This window comes from Malaya genurostris, unplaced genomic scaffold (genome assembly GCF_030247185.1).
Source record: "Malaya genurostris strain Urasoe2022 unplaced genomic scaffold, Malgen_1.1 HiC_scaffold_78, whole genome shotgun sequence".
NCBI lineage: Eukaryota > Metazoa > Arthropoda > Insecta > Diptera > Culicidae > Malaya > Malaya genurostris.
In genome coordinates, this window is record NW_026682712.1 from 12026 (window position 1) to 26046 (window position 14021).

Sequence of the window (14021 nt, forward strand, 5' to 3'; positions counted from 1 at the left end):
ATTCTGGTCAAAGCTCTGACTGGACATAGCAAACTCAATGATCACATGGCTACTATTCAACGTGCTGATTATTATTATTATTATTATTATTATTATTATTATTATTATTATTATTATTATTATTATTATTATTATTATTATTATTATTATTATTATTATTATTATTATTATTATTATTATTATTATTATTATTATTATTATTATTATTATTATTATTATTATTATTATTATTATTATTATTATTATTATTATTATTATTATTATTATTATTATTATTATTATTATTATTATTATTATTATTATTATTATTATTATTATTATTATTATTATTATTATTATTATTATTATTATTATTATTATTATTATTATTATTATTATTATTATTATTATTATTATTATTATTATTATTATTATTATTATTATTATTATTATTATTATTATTATTATTATTATTATTATTATTATTATTATTATTATTATTATTATTATTATTATTATTATTATTATTATTATTATTATTATTATTATTATTATTATTATTATTATTATTATTATTATTATTATTATTATTATTATTATTATTATTATTATTATTATTATTATTATTATTATTATTATTATTATTATTATTATTATTATTATCATCACTATTATTATTATTATTATTATATTTATTTATTCCCGCTTTCAAACTTAATTGTGGTCGTTCACCGGGGAATCACACCTACATTTTTCAATATATCATTTTTCATTTTTTTTAACATAATTTCTTTTCAGAAAGAAAACTGTTAAATATATGCAATGAACTCGGCTCTCAGAATGTTCCACTATTCATTTACACTATTTAAAGTTCCAAACGTTTGATTTTTTTAAATGCGGACACAAGCTACTTAGCCAATTAGAGCCAAATTTTCGACATTCTTAGACTTGTAACTGCGGAAGTCGGATCCGAATTAAATTCAATAGTAACCTATGCAGCCTTTTCATTTCAGCCTGATTTGGGAAAATAGGTGCAGTCATGCCTGAGAAATTGAGTGACGTTCCTAAATTTCTGTTTGAGCTGTTAGTAGTGAACTACCAATTGAAAACTCTACTAGGTTCTACAAAAGATCCTACAGAGAATTTGAAAAAGTCTGGGGTATACAAAATCTCGTGTCCTCATTGCGATAAAATATACATCGGACAAACAAAGAGAACACTGGACATTCGCTTCAAGGAACATATCTCAGAAATAGCGAAAGCATCCAAAGAATTGGAAAAGGGACTACCACATCACTTCAAGTCAAAAGTAGCAGAACATGCCTTTTTTGAAGATCATGAACTCACTACTAATGACATAAAAAGCTTAAGACAAATTTCCAATCCATGGAAATTAGATTCAGCAGAAAGTTTAGAAATATTCAAAAACAACTCCATCTCTTTATTAAACCGAGACCAAGGGAATAGATCTTCTTGGCTTTTCCAGTTACTACCCATATCCAAGATAAAAACAAACATAGAAAACACTTAACTCTTCCAGTTTTCTGTTACCTGTTTTTACCTTTCAATTTTTTTTGTTCCTTTTTTGGTTTACCTACTTACGTTTCTACCTACTTACGTTTGTATAAAAGGAACTTCACTGCAGCATTCTTTCAATAAACTTATAAAACCGATACACTGAAGAAGGATGCAAATAGCATTCCGAAATACGTATCTGTATTATAACGTTTGAAACACTTTCGGAAAAATAGTGACTGTGAAAATAGTGACTTTGTGAGAGTGTAATGACGTGATATAACATAGTGGAATTCAACGGTACAACAACAGTACTATGAGTGACGTTGTTTGACACATACAATACACATACAGACACACGGAGGAATTGCTTAACTTATCTTAGTCGAATGTCAACTTTCACTAGTCGAATTTTAGAGTAATTTCAAAACCTTTTTTTATGACAAAATCGAAATCTATGTATAGACACTATGAAATTTTTATAATTCCTATGGCAGATATAAGATTCTTCAAATTGAGCTTGAATTCATGTTTAGGTAGTTTTTGTTACTTACCATTTTTGGAAATATAAGTGTACTTTATAGGTAATCGTACTTATCCCCAAATTTCCAAACCAGAACCGGCAATGAAATTCAATACGATAAATCTATAGTGCATCGAAATGTGAGGGCGTGAGAGCCGACTGAAACAGAGAACCAAAAATGTGTACGAGAATTGTAGCAAGCGCATAGAAACTGGATGTGCTGTTTGAAATTTCAAGGCACCGCATCTTCTTCTGCGTGCGGCTCGTGATTGCAACATCTACATTTCGAAAATTGGATTGAGCGTAAAAGCACATAGAGGAAATGATTAAGATACTTCTCAAAGTTTACATGAAATTGTCCTTTTAACTGCAGCAATAAATTTGTACCTCAGTTACTTTTATATCAAGTTTTGTGGTAAACAACGACATTAAGCTAAAGAATTCAAAATATACTGAACACAAGCTTCTACTTGATGAAAGATGCGCTTTAACCGAGTTTTAAATTTTACAATGTAAAGTGACAGTTTTAACGTGTGTAAAAGTCGCGAACTTCTGGTAGCTATGACCAAAATAATATAATTGTTAATATGCCGTTTCTAGAGATAAGATAATTCAATGCATAACAGGAAGAAAATGAATTCCAGATTATCAGCACATATGTATTTTGAAATATATTCCAGGTTAATAGAAACACTATACTATTCATATATAGTAGATAACTTAATATGTCTGGAAAGCTGAAGACCATATTACTCAAGAAAGACATTATTAAATAACTTGGTGAACTAAAACTTTTTTCTAAATAAAACGAAATAAATATTCGAATCTGTTACGGGCAACCATGCTGCATTCCACGCTTGGAAACATGTTTTTTGGAAGAACCGCAATTTTTCATTCAGTTTTTGCATTCAAAGCTTTGTTGTACGGTACCTGCAAATAAGTTTCTAAATGTATATGTTTCAAAGTATATATAACGAACTTATCGAGCCAGATTTTGTATGTTTCAGTTCTGACTTGGAAAGATTCTTAGTGTCCGTAGTATTGCAACACTGACCATGCAATAGTCCCGTAGACTTACAAGTCGATCGCAAAGTTGAATGCTATTCAGAATCACGATAACTAGTATCGAATACAGAATCTTTAATTTGAATATATCTTTTGCTACAAACATTCATTCACCGTTTACATCTAAAATCTGATTCAATTGACTTATACACTTTTGTATAAGAAACGATCGCGCCTTTGATATTCTAAAGGAAGAATTAAAGAGGATGGAAATAATGCTTCACGCACATCACTACGCGCCTACACTATGAATGTTACAGCCCACAAACCGAACGTAAACTGCCTGAAACGAGCACGCCGAACTGTCTCAGCTCTTTAATTATGAATATAATTTCTTGAAAACAAACTTTTCTTTCTATAGAATTTCATCGATTCTATAGAATTTGAATCGATCGATTCATAGAAGATCGACCAAAATATAAAAATTAACTATTCATTTAAACCAAAGTGCGTTCTTCAATCCATTTCGTATTAGTAGTTTCGTATATTATTTATTATCAATTATATTGTTATCAATGCCCTACCAACGGTGATTGCTATGCGCAATGATCAACCGCTGCGCAAAGCAATCACCAAAGGCAAAACTAAAACCCACATGCTTGCCTCGAATCTTCATAGCAAACCAAGAGCAACAAATTTGAACCGCAGACCTGGTCAAGGGAGAGAAATATTTTGCTCTCGACAGAAACAACGCAGTGACTGATACCCGAAGTTTACTGTCGCATCAGCGAGAACTTCATGCTTCTTCGGCTGTTGTGGACCATGACAAAATGTCTTGAGATGGAATGAACTGTCGAACGAAGTGAATGACGGCAACGTTGGGTGTACAGAACTATTTGTCTAAGGGCTGTCGTGATGAAACCTATCACAAGGCTGTCATGGAAAGAGTAGCAAGACAGCCTCAATAATAATGTCGCACGGCGGTACATTTGGGAAGCCTGCTCTCATGTTTCGTTACGTTACCAGGATACAAGAGCAGAAAAAAATGGTGCCGCCATAGAAATGGACTTACCATTACAAAAATAACATTCACTTAATTTTTATCGCGACAACATATATGTTTTTATGCCCTAATCGCATCTAAACTAAATTATCTATACATTGTCAGGATAGATTTTTGATCCATGGTTTTGAAGGCGAGATATTCAATGAACAAGTTGAATTCAGCTATGCAATTCTTCCTTCAGAAAAAAAACTTTCCCGACCACTAAAGTCAATGAATCATTCTGAAATTTTCACAGAATAATCTAAACGAACAACCCTAAAACAAACTCACTTTTCGATTTAGGACACATTTTGGTCTCAATATTTACAATTCATGTTTCTGATTATCTACTAATCGATTCGTCTCAAAAGATTATCAATATTTCGCACAATTACACTACTATTGAATGCTGGATGACTTCATAATTAGTAACGTTCACTTGCCTGTTGCCACTTGTTTAAATAACGGTTAAAAACTTCAAAAACTACCCGACAAGCAATAAAAGTTCAAAAATATGAGATGAAAGTTTTTCACTTAGTTCACTTGATTGCGCTTTGTTTTCATTTCATTTGGTTTCGCAAAGTTGCCAGGTTTTCTCATAATGTTTCAAAACAAAATTGTTTTCTTTCTTAAAACTATCAACAACAAGTATTTTTTTTTGGTATTCGTGACATTAGTGTATTATATTATTGATATTTATATTTCAAAAAACCTATTTCGGCTTCGAAAGAGCGAAATTAAATACTAAATAGAGAGCGAAATTAAATACATAAATAGAGCGTATTAAATACTAATGAAATAACCATTGTGGCAAATCCAGCAGCACTGGTTTCATTTCCGCTATATATGTCAACATAACGCTGTTAAGTGTGTGTGTGTTTCATCGACTGTGCACAGAGATGCCAGATATTTCTATAGAAAATATGAATTACTTTGCATAAAAAGTCTATATCTGCTCTATCTGTTTTCACTAATAAAATGATGTTAAAAGATAATTCTTCATATCTGCGAAGATTTCCATTTTAACATGCGATTTGTCCGTTGATTAATGAACTTTCAAAGAATTACTGCAATAAAATAGTAATAGATACTCACAGAGAAAAGTCTAATTTTTACTTCTCACTTTTTATGAACCTGTACAAATCTGTATTACAGTTAGATAATCTGTATAAAATCTGTACTCTGATTTAAATCAACGCGAAAATCTATACAATATAGATAAATCTGTATAAATGGCATCTCTGGCTCTGCATTTTATTTTAGAAGGGCTAATGCATAAAAAAACCATTACTTATTTGTTTTGTTGTTAAGTTTACCCAATTAACTGTACAGTAAAAATTTAAATTTAAAACAAAAGGTAACGAAAACGACCCAAAAATTTTTAATCGTCGAAACGATTCAAAACTGGTTCTAAAACTATCGTGTGTTGTCTTATAGTTGGCATCAGACCATTTTTAAGAAAAATTCGGGCATTTTAAGCCTGAGAGTGTAATAGTGCAATGTTTTGTTTTGATTGCTGGCGCCATTACTAATTAGTAGGATGAATAAAGGACCAACGATAGGATGAATAAAAACCGTTTGAGATGGAATTAGGAGCAGAGTAGTGAACATATCAGAAGTGTTTTTCGCTGATTTTTTGAACATTATTTTAATTTCCAAGGAATGTGAATCAATTCTCCATGTGGAGCAAGGCGAATTAAGCAGAAATATGAAAAAATCATAGTGATTTTAGTGGCTAAATCAGAAGAAAAATATTGTATAAGTAACTACATTTTGGTTTCTCGCAACGATTTCTTTTAATGAAATAGTGACAAAAGAAAATTTGGTTTAATATAGCAAATATTGTTGATTGAAACTACAAAACTAGATGTTTGATTTGTCTCAGTAAATTAGTTTATTTCAATGAATATTTTGTTAAAAACAACAAACATTTAACTTGTGCATTCCTGTCAGTTTCTTAACAAACAATTCCATAGTAAATTTAACTTGCCAAATCAGTTTACAATGAACTAACTTTAAATGAAAGTAATCTTTATAGTGCTTTGACTTTATAAATTTGGCAGTTGAAATAAATGATAAGATATAAACCTAAAATGATTATTATTTCTACTTACGTTTTTTGTTTCCTGAAATCCTTTTTTTGTTGTTGGTAAGAGTAAAATGATTTCTTTCAAAATAATTTGTAGGGTTATTTTTGATACATTTTTTGTCGATTTATTTTATTTTAGCAATTCTAATTACTTACATCAAACCACAATCATGGCGCGATGCCCTTGTAGATCGATTACGATAGAGATATCCTGTATTTTTTTTCTTTGGGTTAGACCAAAATGTTAATTCACATCAGACAAAGATTATTGTTGGTGTTGAAGGGGGAAATTGGTTTGAAACAATCATATTCTAGATAGAAATTAACAAAAATCAAATTTAGAAATTTACTAATTGTTTTGTTCTTTCAAATAAGCTCCATATTCCTGCGTGCCCTATAAATAAGCTGGATATCTTGTTTTTATGATGTCTTTGTGTACATGGAAGCCATTATTAAGGCGTCAACGCGTTCAATACCTATCCAAACAGTTCTCGGTAGAACAACAAGTGCTGAAATCCGCTTAGCGAAACTAGTGGTCCTGTTTGGAGTAAATGTCGCAATTGATGTATTTAGCATACATCGTAATTCTGAATACCAAGGTCCAAGTACAGATAAATTTATACCGGATAAGCTGCCTTCACACGAGAATTATTGATGTCATTTTTAATTATCACTAAGTAATGATATTCCAAATTGGCAAGGAGAAATCGTCATTACTGCACCTTACACGTTCATTAAAATCAGCTGTTTTTTAAAGAAGGACGAATCTTACAAAAGTAGCAAATAGAGTTTTTCTCTCCTACCAATAAATGCTTCAAAACCCTACAAGTTTGCCCAAAAATTCGGATTCTACAAAAATCTCAATCTTAGTAATACAAAGAACTATAAAGGGCGAGACTGTCATTCCATTTGTTTACGTAAGTTTCGCCCTCCGTGTTCCATGTCGACAAACAAAACGATACTTCAATTGCTAGTAAGGAAGGGCGAAACTTTTTTTTCCTTTATTTTCAATGGTTTTCGAATCTTTTATCACAGACTAACAAACATGACAGTATGAATAAATTCTTATAAAAATAATTTTTCGTGATGCACTAGTTCCACCTAACAGATCGGCTGAAAAGTTCGTATCGTTTCTATGAGAGGGCGCCACTAGAATTAAATCCATGCCATTTTCAGTTAGTACCAACCTTCAAAAGATACGTGTATAAATTTGACAGCTGTCTGATTATTAGTTTGTGAGATATTGCATTTTGAGTGGAGCTACTTTTGTTATTGTGAAAAAATGGAAAAAAAGGAATTTCGTGTGTTGATGAAACACTACTTTTTGATGAAAAAAAGTGCCGCCGATACCAAAAAATGGCTTGATGTGTGTTATCCAGACTCTGCACCGGGCGAAGCAAAAATTCGTAAGTGGTTTGCCAAATTTCGTACTGGTCATATGAGCACCGAAGACGATGAACGCAGTGGACGTCCAAAAGAGGTTGTTACCGATGAAAACGTGAAAAAAATCCACAAAATGATTTTCAATGACCGTAAAGTGAAGTTGATCGAGATAGCTGACACCCTAAAGATATCAAAGGAACGTGTTGGACATATTATTCACGAATATTTGGATATGAGAAAGCTTTGTGCAAAATGGGTACCGCGTGAGTTCACAATCGATCAAAAACAACAACGAATTGATGATTCTGAGCAGTGTTTGGAGCTGTTATATCGAAATAAAACCGATTTTTTTCGTCGATATATAAAAATGGATGAAACATGGCTCCATCACTTTACACCGGAGTCCAATCGACAGTCAGCTGAGTGGACTGCACGCGATGAACCGAAGCCAAAGCGTGGAAAGACTCAACAATCGGCTGGTAAGGTTATGGCGTCTGTATTTTGGGATTCGCATGGTATAATTTTCATCGACTACCTTGAAAAGGGAAAAACCATCAACAGTGACTATTATATAGCGTTATTAGAGCGTTTGAAGGACGAAATTTCAAAAAAACGGCCTCATTTGAAGAAGAAAAGAGTTTTGTTTCATCAAGACAATGCACCGTGTCACAAATCGATGAAAACCATGCTGAAATTGAACGAATTGGGCTTCGAATTGCTCCCTCATCCACCGTATTCTCCAGATTTGGCCCCCAGTGACTTTTTCCTGTTCTCCGACCTCAAGAGAATGATCGCTGGTAAAAAATTTAGAAGCAATGAAGAGGTTATCGTTGAAACTGAGGCCTATTTTTAAGGGCAAAGGACAAATCGTACTACAAAAATGGTATCGAAAAGTTGGAAGATCGCTATAATCGCTGTATCGTCTCGGCAATTATGTTGAATAATAAAAACGAATTTTGGCAAAAAAAATGTGTGTTTCTATTAAACGATACGAACTTTTCAGCCGAACTGTTATATTGTACTGCGCGAACTATTTACTATCGGTACACCCCTTGTGTTATGTGAAAGTTTTTTTTACTAGTTGGTTTGTCAACACCGATCAGCTGCTTGCAGGGATGCCTGATTTCATCATAATATTTGAAAATGAATCGTCACAGTAAATTATTGGATTACATTGATAATATATTTAACTTTTTTAGCGATATTGGAAGGTAATCATTTATTTTTCTCAACGTTGCTCATCTAGATTATTTTTTATTGTGTTGATAATTTTCACGCGAAATTAAGTGGCGGCAGACCAGAAGCAAGTAAATATTGTAGCAAAACGGGTTCGATTTTGTATTGCGTTGGAGGATGAGAAGTAGGCTCAATTATGTATATAGTTTTGGCAATATATATTAAATCTGTATCCTGCATGAAATTCGCATGGACGTATACAAATCAATACATTACCGGTAATTCTGTATGAATGGCAACTCTGTTGGTAAATGAAAAAAATAAACACAGTCTAGATGACAGACAGGATGTTTTTGATACGGTAACGTGGCGACATCATGACATATGCGTGTACTGTCCCAACTAAAGGAATATTCGAAATGACCGTTAAAATGATTGAAGAAACTAATTTGAGTGTCCTGTTTGTTAGTCTGTGCTTTTATTACTGGAAATAGTAAATGAGACAATAAAATTACCCGCAGATTTGTCTAAGTCGCGAAAACCAGCCAATTTCACGAAGAATGCGCAAGGGCGAATCTTTTTAATTCACACAAGAAGCATACAAGTGAACAAATCGAAAAAGGGTGAAACTCTGTTTATGTTGATTTATTCAGTGGATATAGAAGGAAAGTGGTAAAAATTCCATACTTTTTGAAGATAAACTAACATTTGATCGATTAATCATAAATTGATCTGAGAATATACGATAATTTTAAATACGATTTGAAACCGAAGTCGAAACATTCATTGATCTTTTCCCCATTTGCTGTCAATGTGAGACTCGCCTTTCTTTGAATAATAGCTGAAATAACATTATTTTTTAGTAATGACACTTTTATTGATCGTGTAAGGTTAGCTTAGGGGCCGCTATAGATTTTTATAACATGATCATCATTCTGGCGCATTTTTCGACATCAGTGTTGCACCACGCAACTGTATTGAGATTCGTTACGTTTGGATTTCAATGAAAATCATGCTGGCTTGTTTATGACACAAGTTCAGAATCGGAACATTACTGAGAATGCAGGATGTTCGATTTAATATTTAAAAAAAACTTGCACTAAATGAATCTTTCAAAATGTTTATGTTCAAATTCCGTAACAATTAATTAATTCTACATAGTTTTTGTCAATTTAGATTCCGTTGGTTTGGGTTTCCAATTGATTGAGTTTTTCCACCAAATCTTTCGGAATGTCTAGAGTTTTCAAATTATCTTGGCCGATCTCTTCTTCGGTCCTAGGAAATATAAAATCGAATTACTTTCCATGGCACGATTATTCATACAAAATTCTTACCTGATAAGGATATCGACAACACTTTCACATGCCGCCAGTACCCTCGCGTCTCCTTCTGGACTACATTCGAATTTGTGTAACTCTCTCAAAACTTCATACACTCCCCGCTCCCTAAGATACCCTCGACCTTTTCTGGTAGCACACAGTTGACCCAACGATTCCAGCAGCATCTTCCGAATGTCCGGATCATCTTCTCTTCGTTTTTCCGGTCCCAAATATTGCAGTTCAATAGGGAGCTTTTCGTTCGTTTCGTCATCGAACTCTTCCGGTCCGGCCAGCGGCAGCAAAATAAATGGAAGCACATCTACCGCACCGCTTAGAAGCCAGTCATGAACTGTTGAGTCGAAGCAAACATTTTTCAATAAACCAATGGCACCTCCTCGTCGAACAACACTTTCTTCGTGATGCACAAATGGGAGAATTCGTACTAGAAGATCGGTTGTTTGACTGCAGAAAATCACGCGTCCTCGAGAACTCTGGGATAGATTACTGAACAGGGGTCCCAAGTAGTTTAGGTGTCCTTTCTGCTTGTTATAGTTGATACGAGTAAAGCAGGTAGTAAGCTTCTCGATTGCATGCTCGATTCTAAGCAGATGGTCTAAAATCGGCTCTACCAGATGCTCCGGACGTGTTAGGTTACATAGTACCATACTCCAAGCATCAGCAAGTTTGCAATTTTCGTCCGAAATCGCTGCATAAGCCACAGGTACAATACGTTCCGCATACTAAAACCAATTCTTTTCTAACTAAAATGAATTACGGAATTGACATTCGGATACTCTACCTGATTTACCAAAGCTTCAGCTCCAACTGTTTCTGAAGAAATGTTGACCAATGCTAATACTGCATCCTTCTGTATGGCATCAGAATTATCTCCGGTCAGTTCTAGAACATTACCTAACAAATTTGCGCACTGACTGATAAGAACGACCCCATCTTTTGATCCAGTAAGGCTGAGAACGTGTGATAACGAAACTGTTTTTAAATCGAGTCGAGAGGTTTTTTGCAAAAACGGTACGATCTCCAGAAGCGGCTCCATATTGTTGAGCGTAAACATGCGTTATGAGCAGTTTGCTTCATTTGTTTTGATTCTACATTCGCAAGTGTCAAAGACACGTGTTGCATTCAGATGGAAAAGACTATACACCACGATGATGATTCATAAATCATCGTTATCATCATCATACAATCATTCAAAATAATTCTCTTCAAAAAAGGGCGAATCTTACAAAAGTAAAAAAACTGAGTTTTGAAAGCTTCAAATTCCTATAATATTGGGCCGTATGAATAAAATGTAGCATGCTTGAATTTCGGTAGTAAATGCTACATGTGGATCACGTTCCTGTCAAAAGCAGAGACTTTACTACACAACAACTTTCGAACATATAGTATTTACTACAATTTCTCGGTAGGTAGCTTCAGAGGTTGCTACTCGTGTGTTTGCTGATGAAGTGAAGTAGAAAAATTAAAACCAAACCAAACGCCCATTGTCTAGTAATTCTGATTCTATAAAAATTCCAATCTTAGTAGCACAAAGAAGCCCTTTTTAACCCGATCAAAACTACCGGCTATCCGTATGTTCAAATTGATAATAATCGACACCGGTCGCGCTGTAAACGGGTGATGTAATTCCAAGAACTTCGGACACCGGGGAAAAATCTGTCATCAAAAAGGAAGTAGGGTAACAGAGGTATTTTGGCCACTTCATATATTTTGGCCCACCTAACAAACTTTATCGATTTCATCGGATTTTATCGATGTTAAGTAACTCATGTTGCATCAATTTGAAGCTAATCACATTAAATTACCTATTGCGGGAGGGGTTTTCAAAGATATTACAACATTTGGTGGATATTTTTACAAAGTGGGCCAAAATAAAATCAATCCTGAAGTGGGCCAAAATACCTCTGTTACCCTACGTGCTTCGTAGACGATCAAATTGAACCTTGACAAGATGATGTTTTATTGGGCCGTATAAATAAAATGTAGTAAAGTCTGTTGTTTGTAGTATCTTCTCAAAAACATTGTCCGCAGAGTAAAACACGTTTGGTTTGGTTTTAATTTTTCTACTTCACTTCATCAGCAAACACACGAGTAGCAACCTCTGGAGCTACCTACCGAAAAATTGTAGTAAATACCACATATCCGAACGTTGTTGTGTAGTAAAGTCTCTGCTTTTGACAGGAACGTGATCCACATGTAGCATTTACTACCGATTTTCAAGCATGCTACATTTTATTCATACGGCCCATTGTGTTATTATTGACATGTTTTAATTAATATTTTTGTGTTAAAATAGTTTGTTACTGTGGTAAATTCCATCCATTATTTCACTTTCGCTTAAAACACGACTGCTTTCGTCAAAATATTTTTCGAAAAAAAAGAATCATTTGGAAAACCTACTTTACAGTAGACCCACTCTACACAATTTACGTTATTCAATCGAGTGTCTCTCATTTTCCATTCAGCACACTCGTTCTCACTTTTCCACTTGCATTCATGTAAAATGCAGCGTTCATGAATAAGTTTTCATTTCAAGTTGAGATTTTGATGCTTCCTTTTACTACAGATACAAAAGTCCGCTCGATAGGAAACAGACCGAAAGCGACAGTAGTCAATGCTGACATTATCAACACACCGTTATCGAAACGACCCAGGTGACGTTTCGTCCCTAAATTTGGATATTTTTCCATCGGTTCAACGAAACATATTTGTTCCGAACCTGCTTTGTCGTCAGGTAACGGAAGCACGTCAGCCACTCCAGAAATTGGTATGTCGAACGTGTCGATAGCTTTACAATCACCCATCATTCAAGTTTCATCGTTGAAGTAAGATCTTCTCTGTGGTTGTTGGAACCAAACGACCATAAAGTGCAAGGATTATAGAAAAGAAGCCGATACTCCAACATATTTGATAGGAAGGAGCAATATCTGGGTTATACAGCAGTGGGACTTTCTATTTGGAACGATTCTAAGTATGTTTTACCGACTGAGCAACATGTGGGCAAGCATTGTCATGTTTAAAATAGACCTGTGCGCCGATCAAAATTCTCAACATCGACCGCTAAAGCGTCTCTTTGACCAGCGGCGGCGGCTAATCGGCGTGACGACATTTCCTGAAAATATCTGCGGCGGAGGCGGCGCGTTTCGGCGTAATCAATTATAAACATATTAATTTTAATATTGATTCACACAGGATAACTTCTCTATTTTATTGTTTTCTCTACCTGCAATCAACGTTCCTAATGTTTATGTGATCCATGAAAGCCAACATAGTGAATAGAGATGGTAAATGGTCTCGAATACAGCGAATTAGAGGAGTAATTGAGAAGAATATGAGTGCGATTATTTGGAAATGGTTGACTATTGTTAAAATAAATATATCATTCATACACAATGGGTTTTTTATCATGAGCAAGATATATAAAGTTCTATTCGGAACTATTTTTCAAATCGCTTGCGTTTTTAGATACGACTGCTGAATTGAAGGCTAATGAGTGGAAAAAAATAAATATATCTTTTTCATATACTTGCGTATGTAATTGGCATAAAATCGATTATGCGCTCAAATTCAATCAGATTTCGAAAATAATATCAAATTAACACCCGATATCACTGAGAATTCATTCATTTCAATTCATTTCATACAAACATACAAATCTGATTCGAAAACAGTTTTATCAAAAGCCTGAGTTACAGTTTTTAGAAATATATTTCTCACTTAATAAGTAAGTAATCTGGAATTTCGTAGAAAGGCATTATTCTACTATGCGTAACACTAACACTCACACCACAGACTAACAGACAGGACACTCAAATTAGATTCTTCAATCATTTTAACGGTCATTTCGAATATTCCATTATTTGGGACAGTACTCACATGTGTCATGATGGCGCCACATTACCCTATCAAAAACATCCTGTCTGTCATCTATACTGTGTTTATTTTTTTCATTTACCAACAGAGTTGCCA

The 14021-nt window shown here is 33.7% G+C and overlaps 1 protein-coding gene across 1 annotated transcript; it reads right to left on the reverse strand.

Moving 5' to 3' along the window:
* Positions 1-9652: 9652 nt before the first annotated feature.
* On the reverse strand, positions 9653-11118 carry LOC131440081 (protein HGH1 homolog). The gene is made up of 3 exons (XM_058611171.1): positions 10834-11118; positions 10050-10774; positions 9653-9990 (listed from the first exon to the last, which is right to left on the reverse strand). Exons 1-3 carry the CDS (start codon positions 11104-11106, stop codon positions 9888-9890), a joined length of 1101 nt encoding a protein of 366 aa, XP_058467154.1. The 5' UTR covers positions 11107-11118; the 3' UTR covers positions 9653-9887.
* Positions 11119-14021: the final 2903 nt, after the last annotated feature.

What these genes read in the sequence shown, in the direction of transcription:
- LOC131440081 (XM_058611171.1), bottom strand. Translation starts at nt 11,106, where the DNA reads ATGTTTACGCTCAACAATATGGAGCCGCTTCTGGAGATCGTACCGTTT. An exon ending in CTGAAGCTTTGGTAAATCAG is followed by an intron (nt 10,775 to 10,833) that starts GTAGAGTATCCG and finishes AATTGGTTTTAG; the next exon opens with TATGCGGAACGTATTGTACC. An exon ending in GTTGTCGATATCCTTATCAG is followed by an intron (nt 9,991 to 10,049) that starts GTAAGAATTTTG and finishes TATATTTCCTAG; the next exon opens with GACCGAAGAAGAGATCGGCC.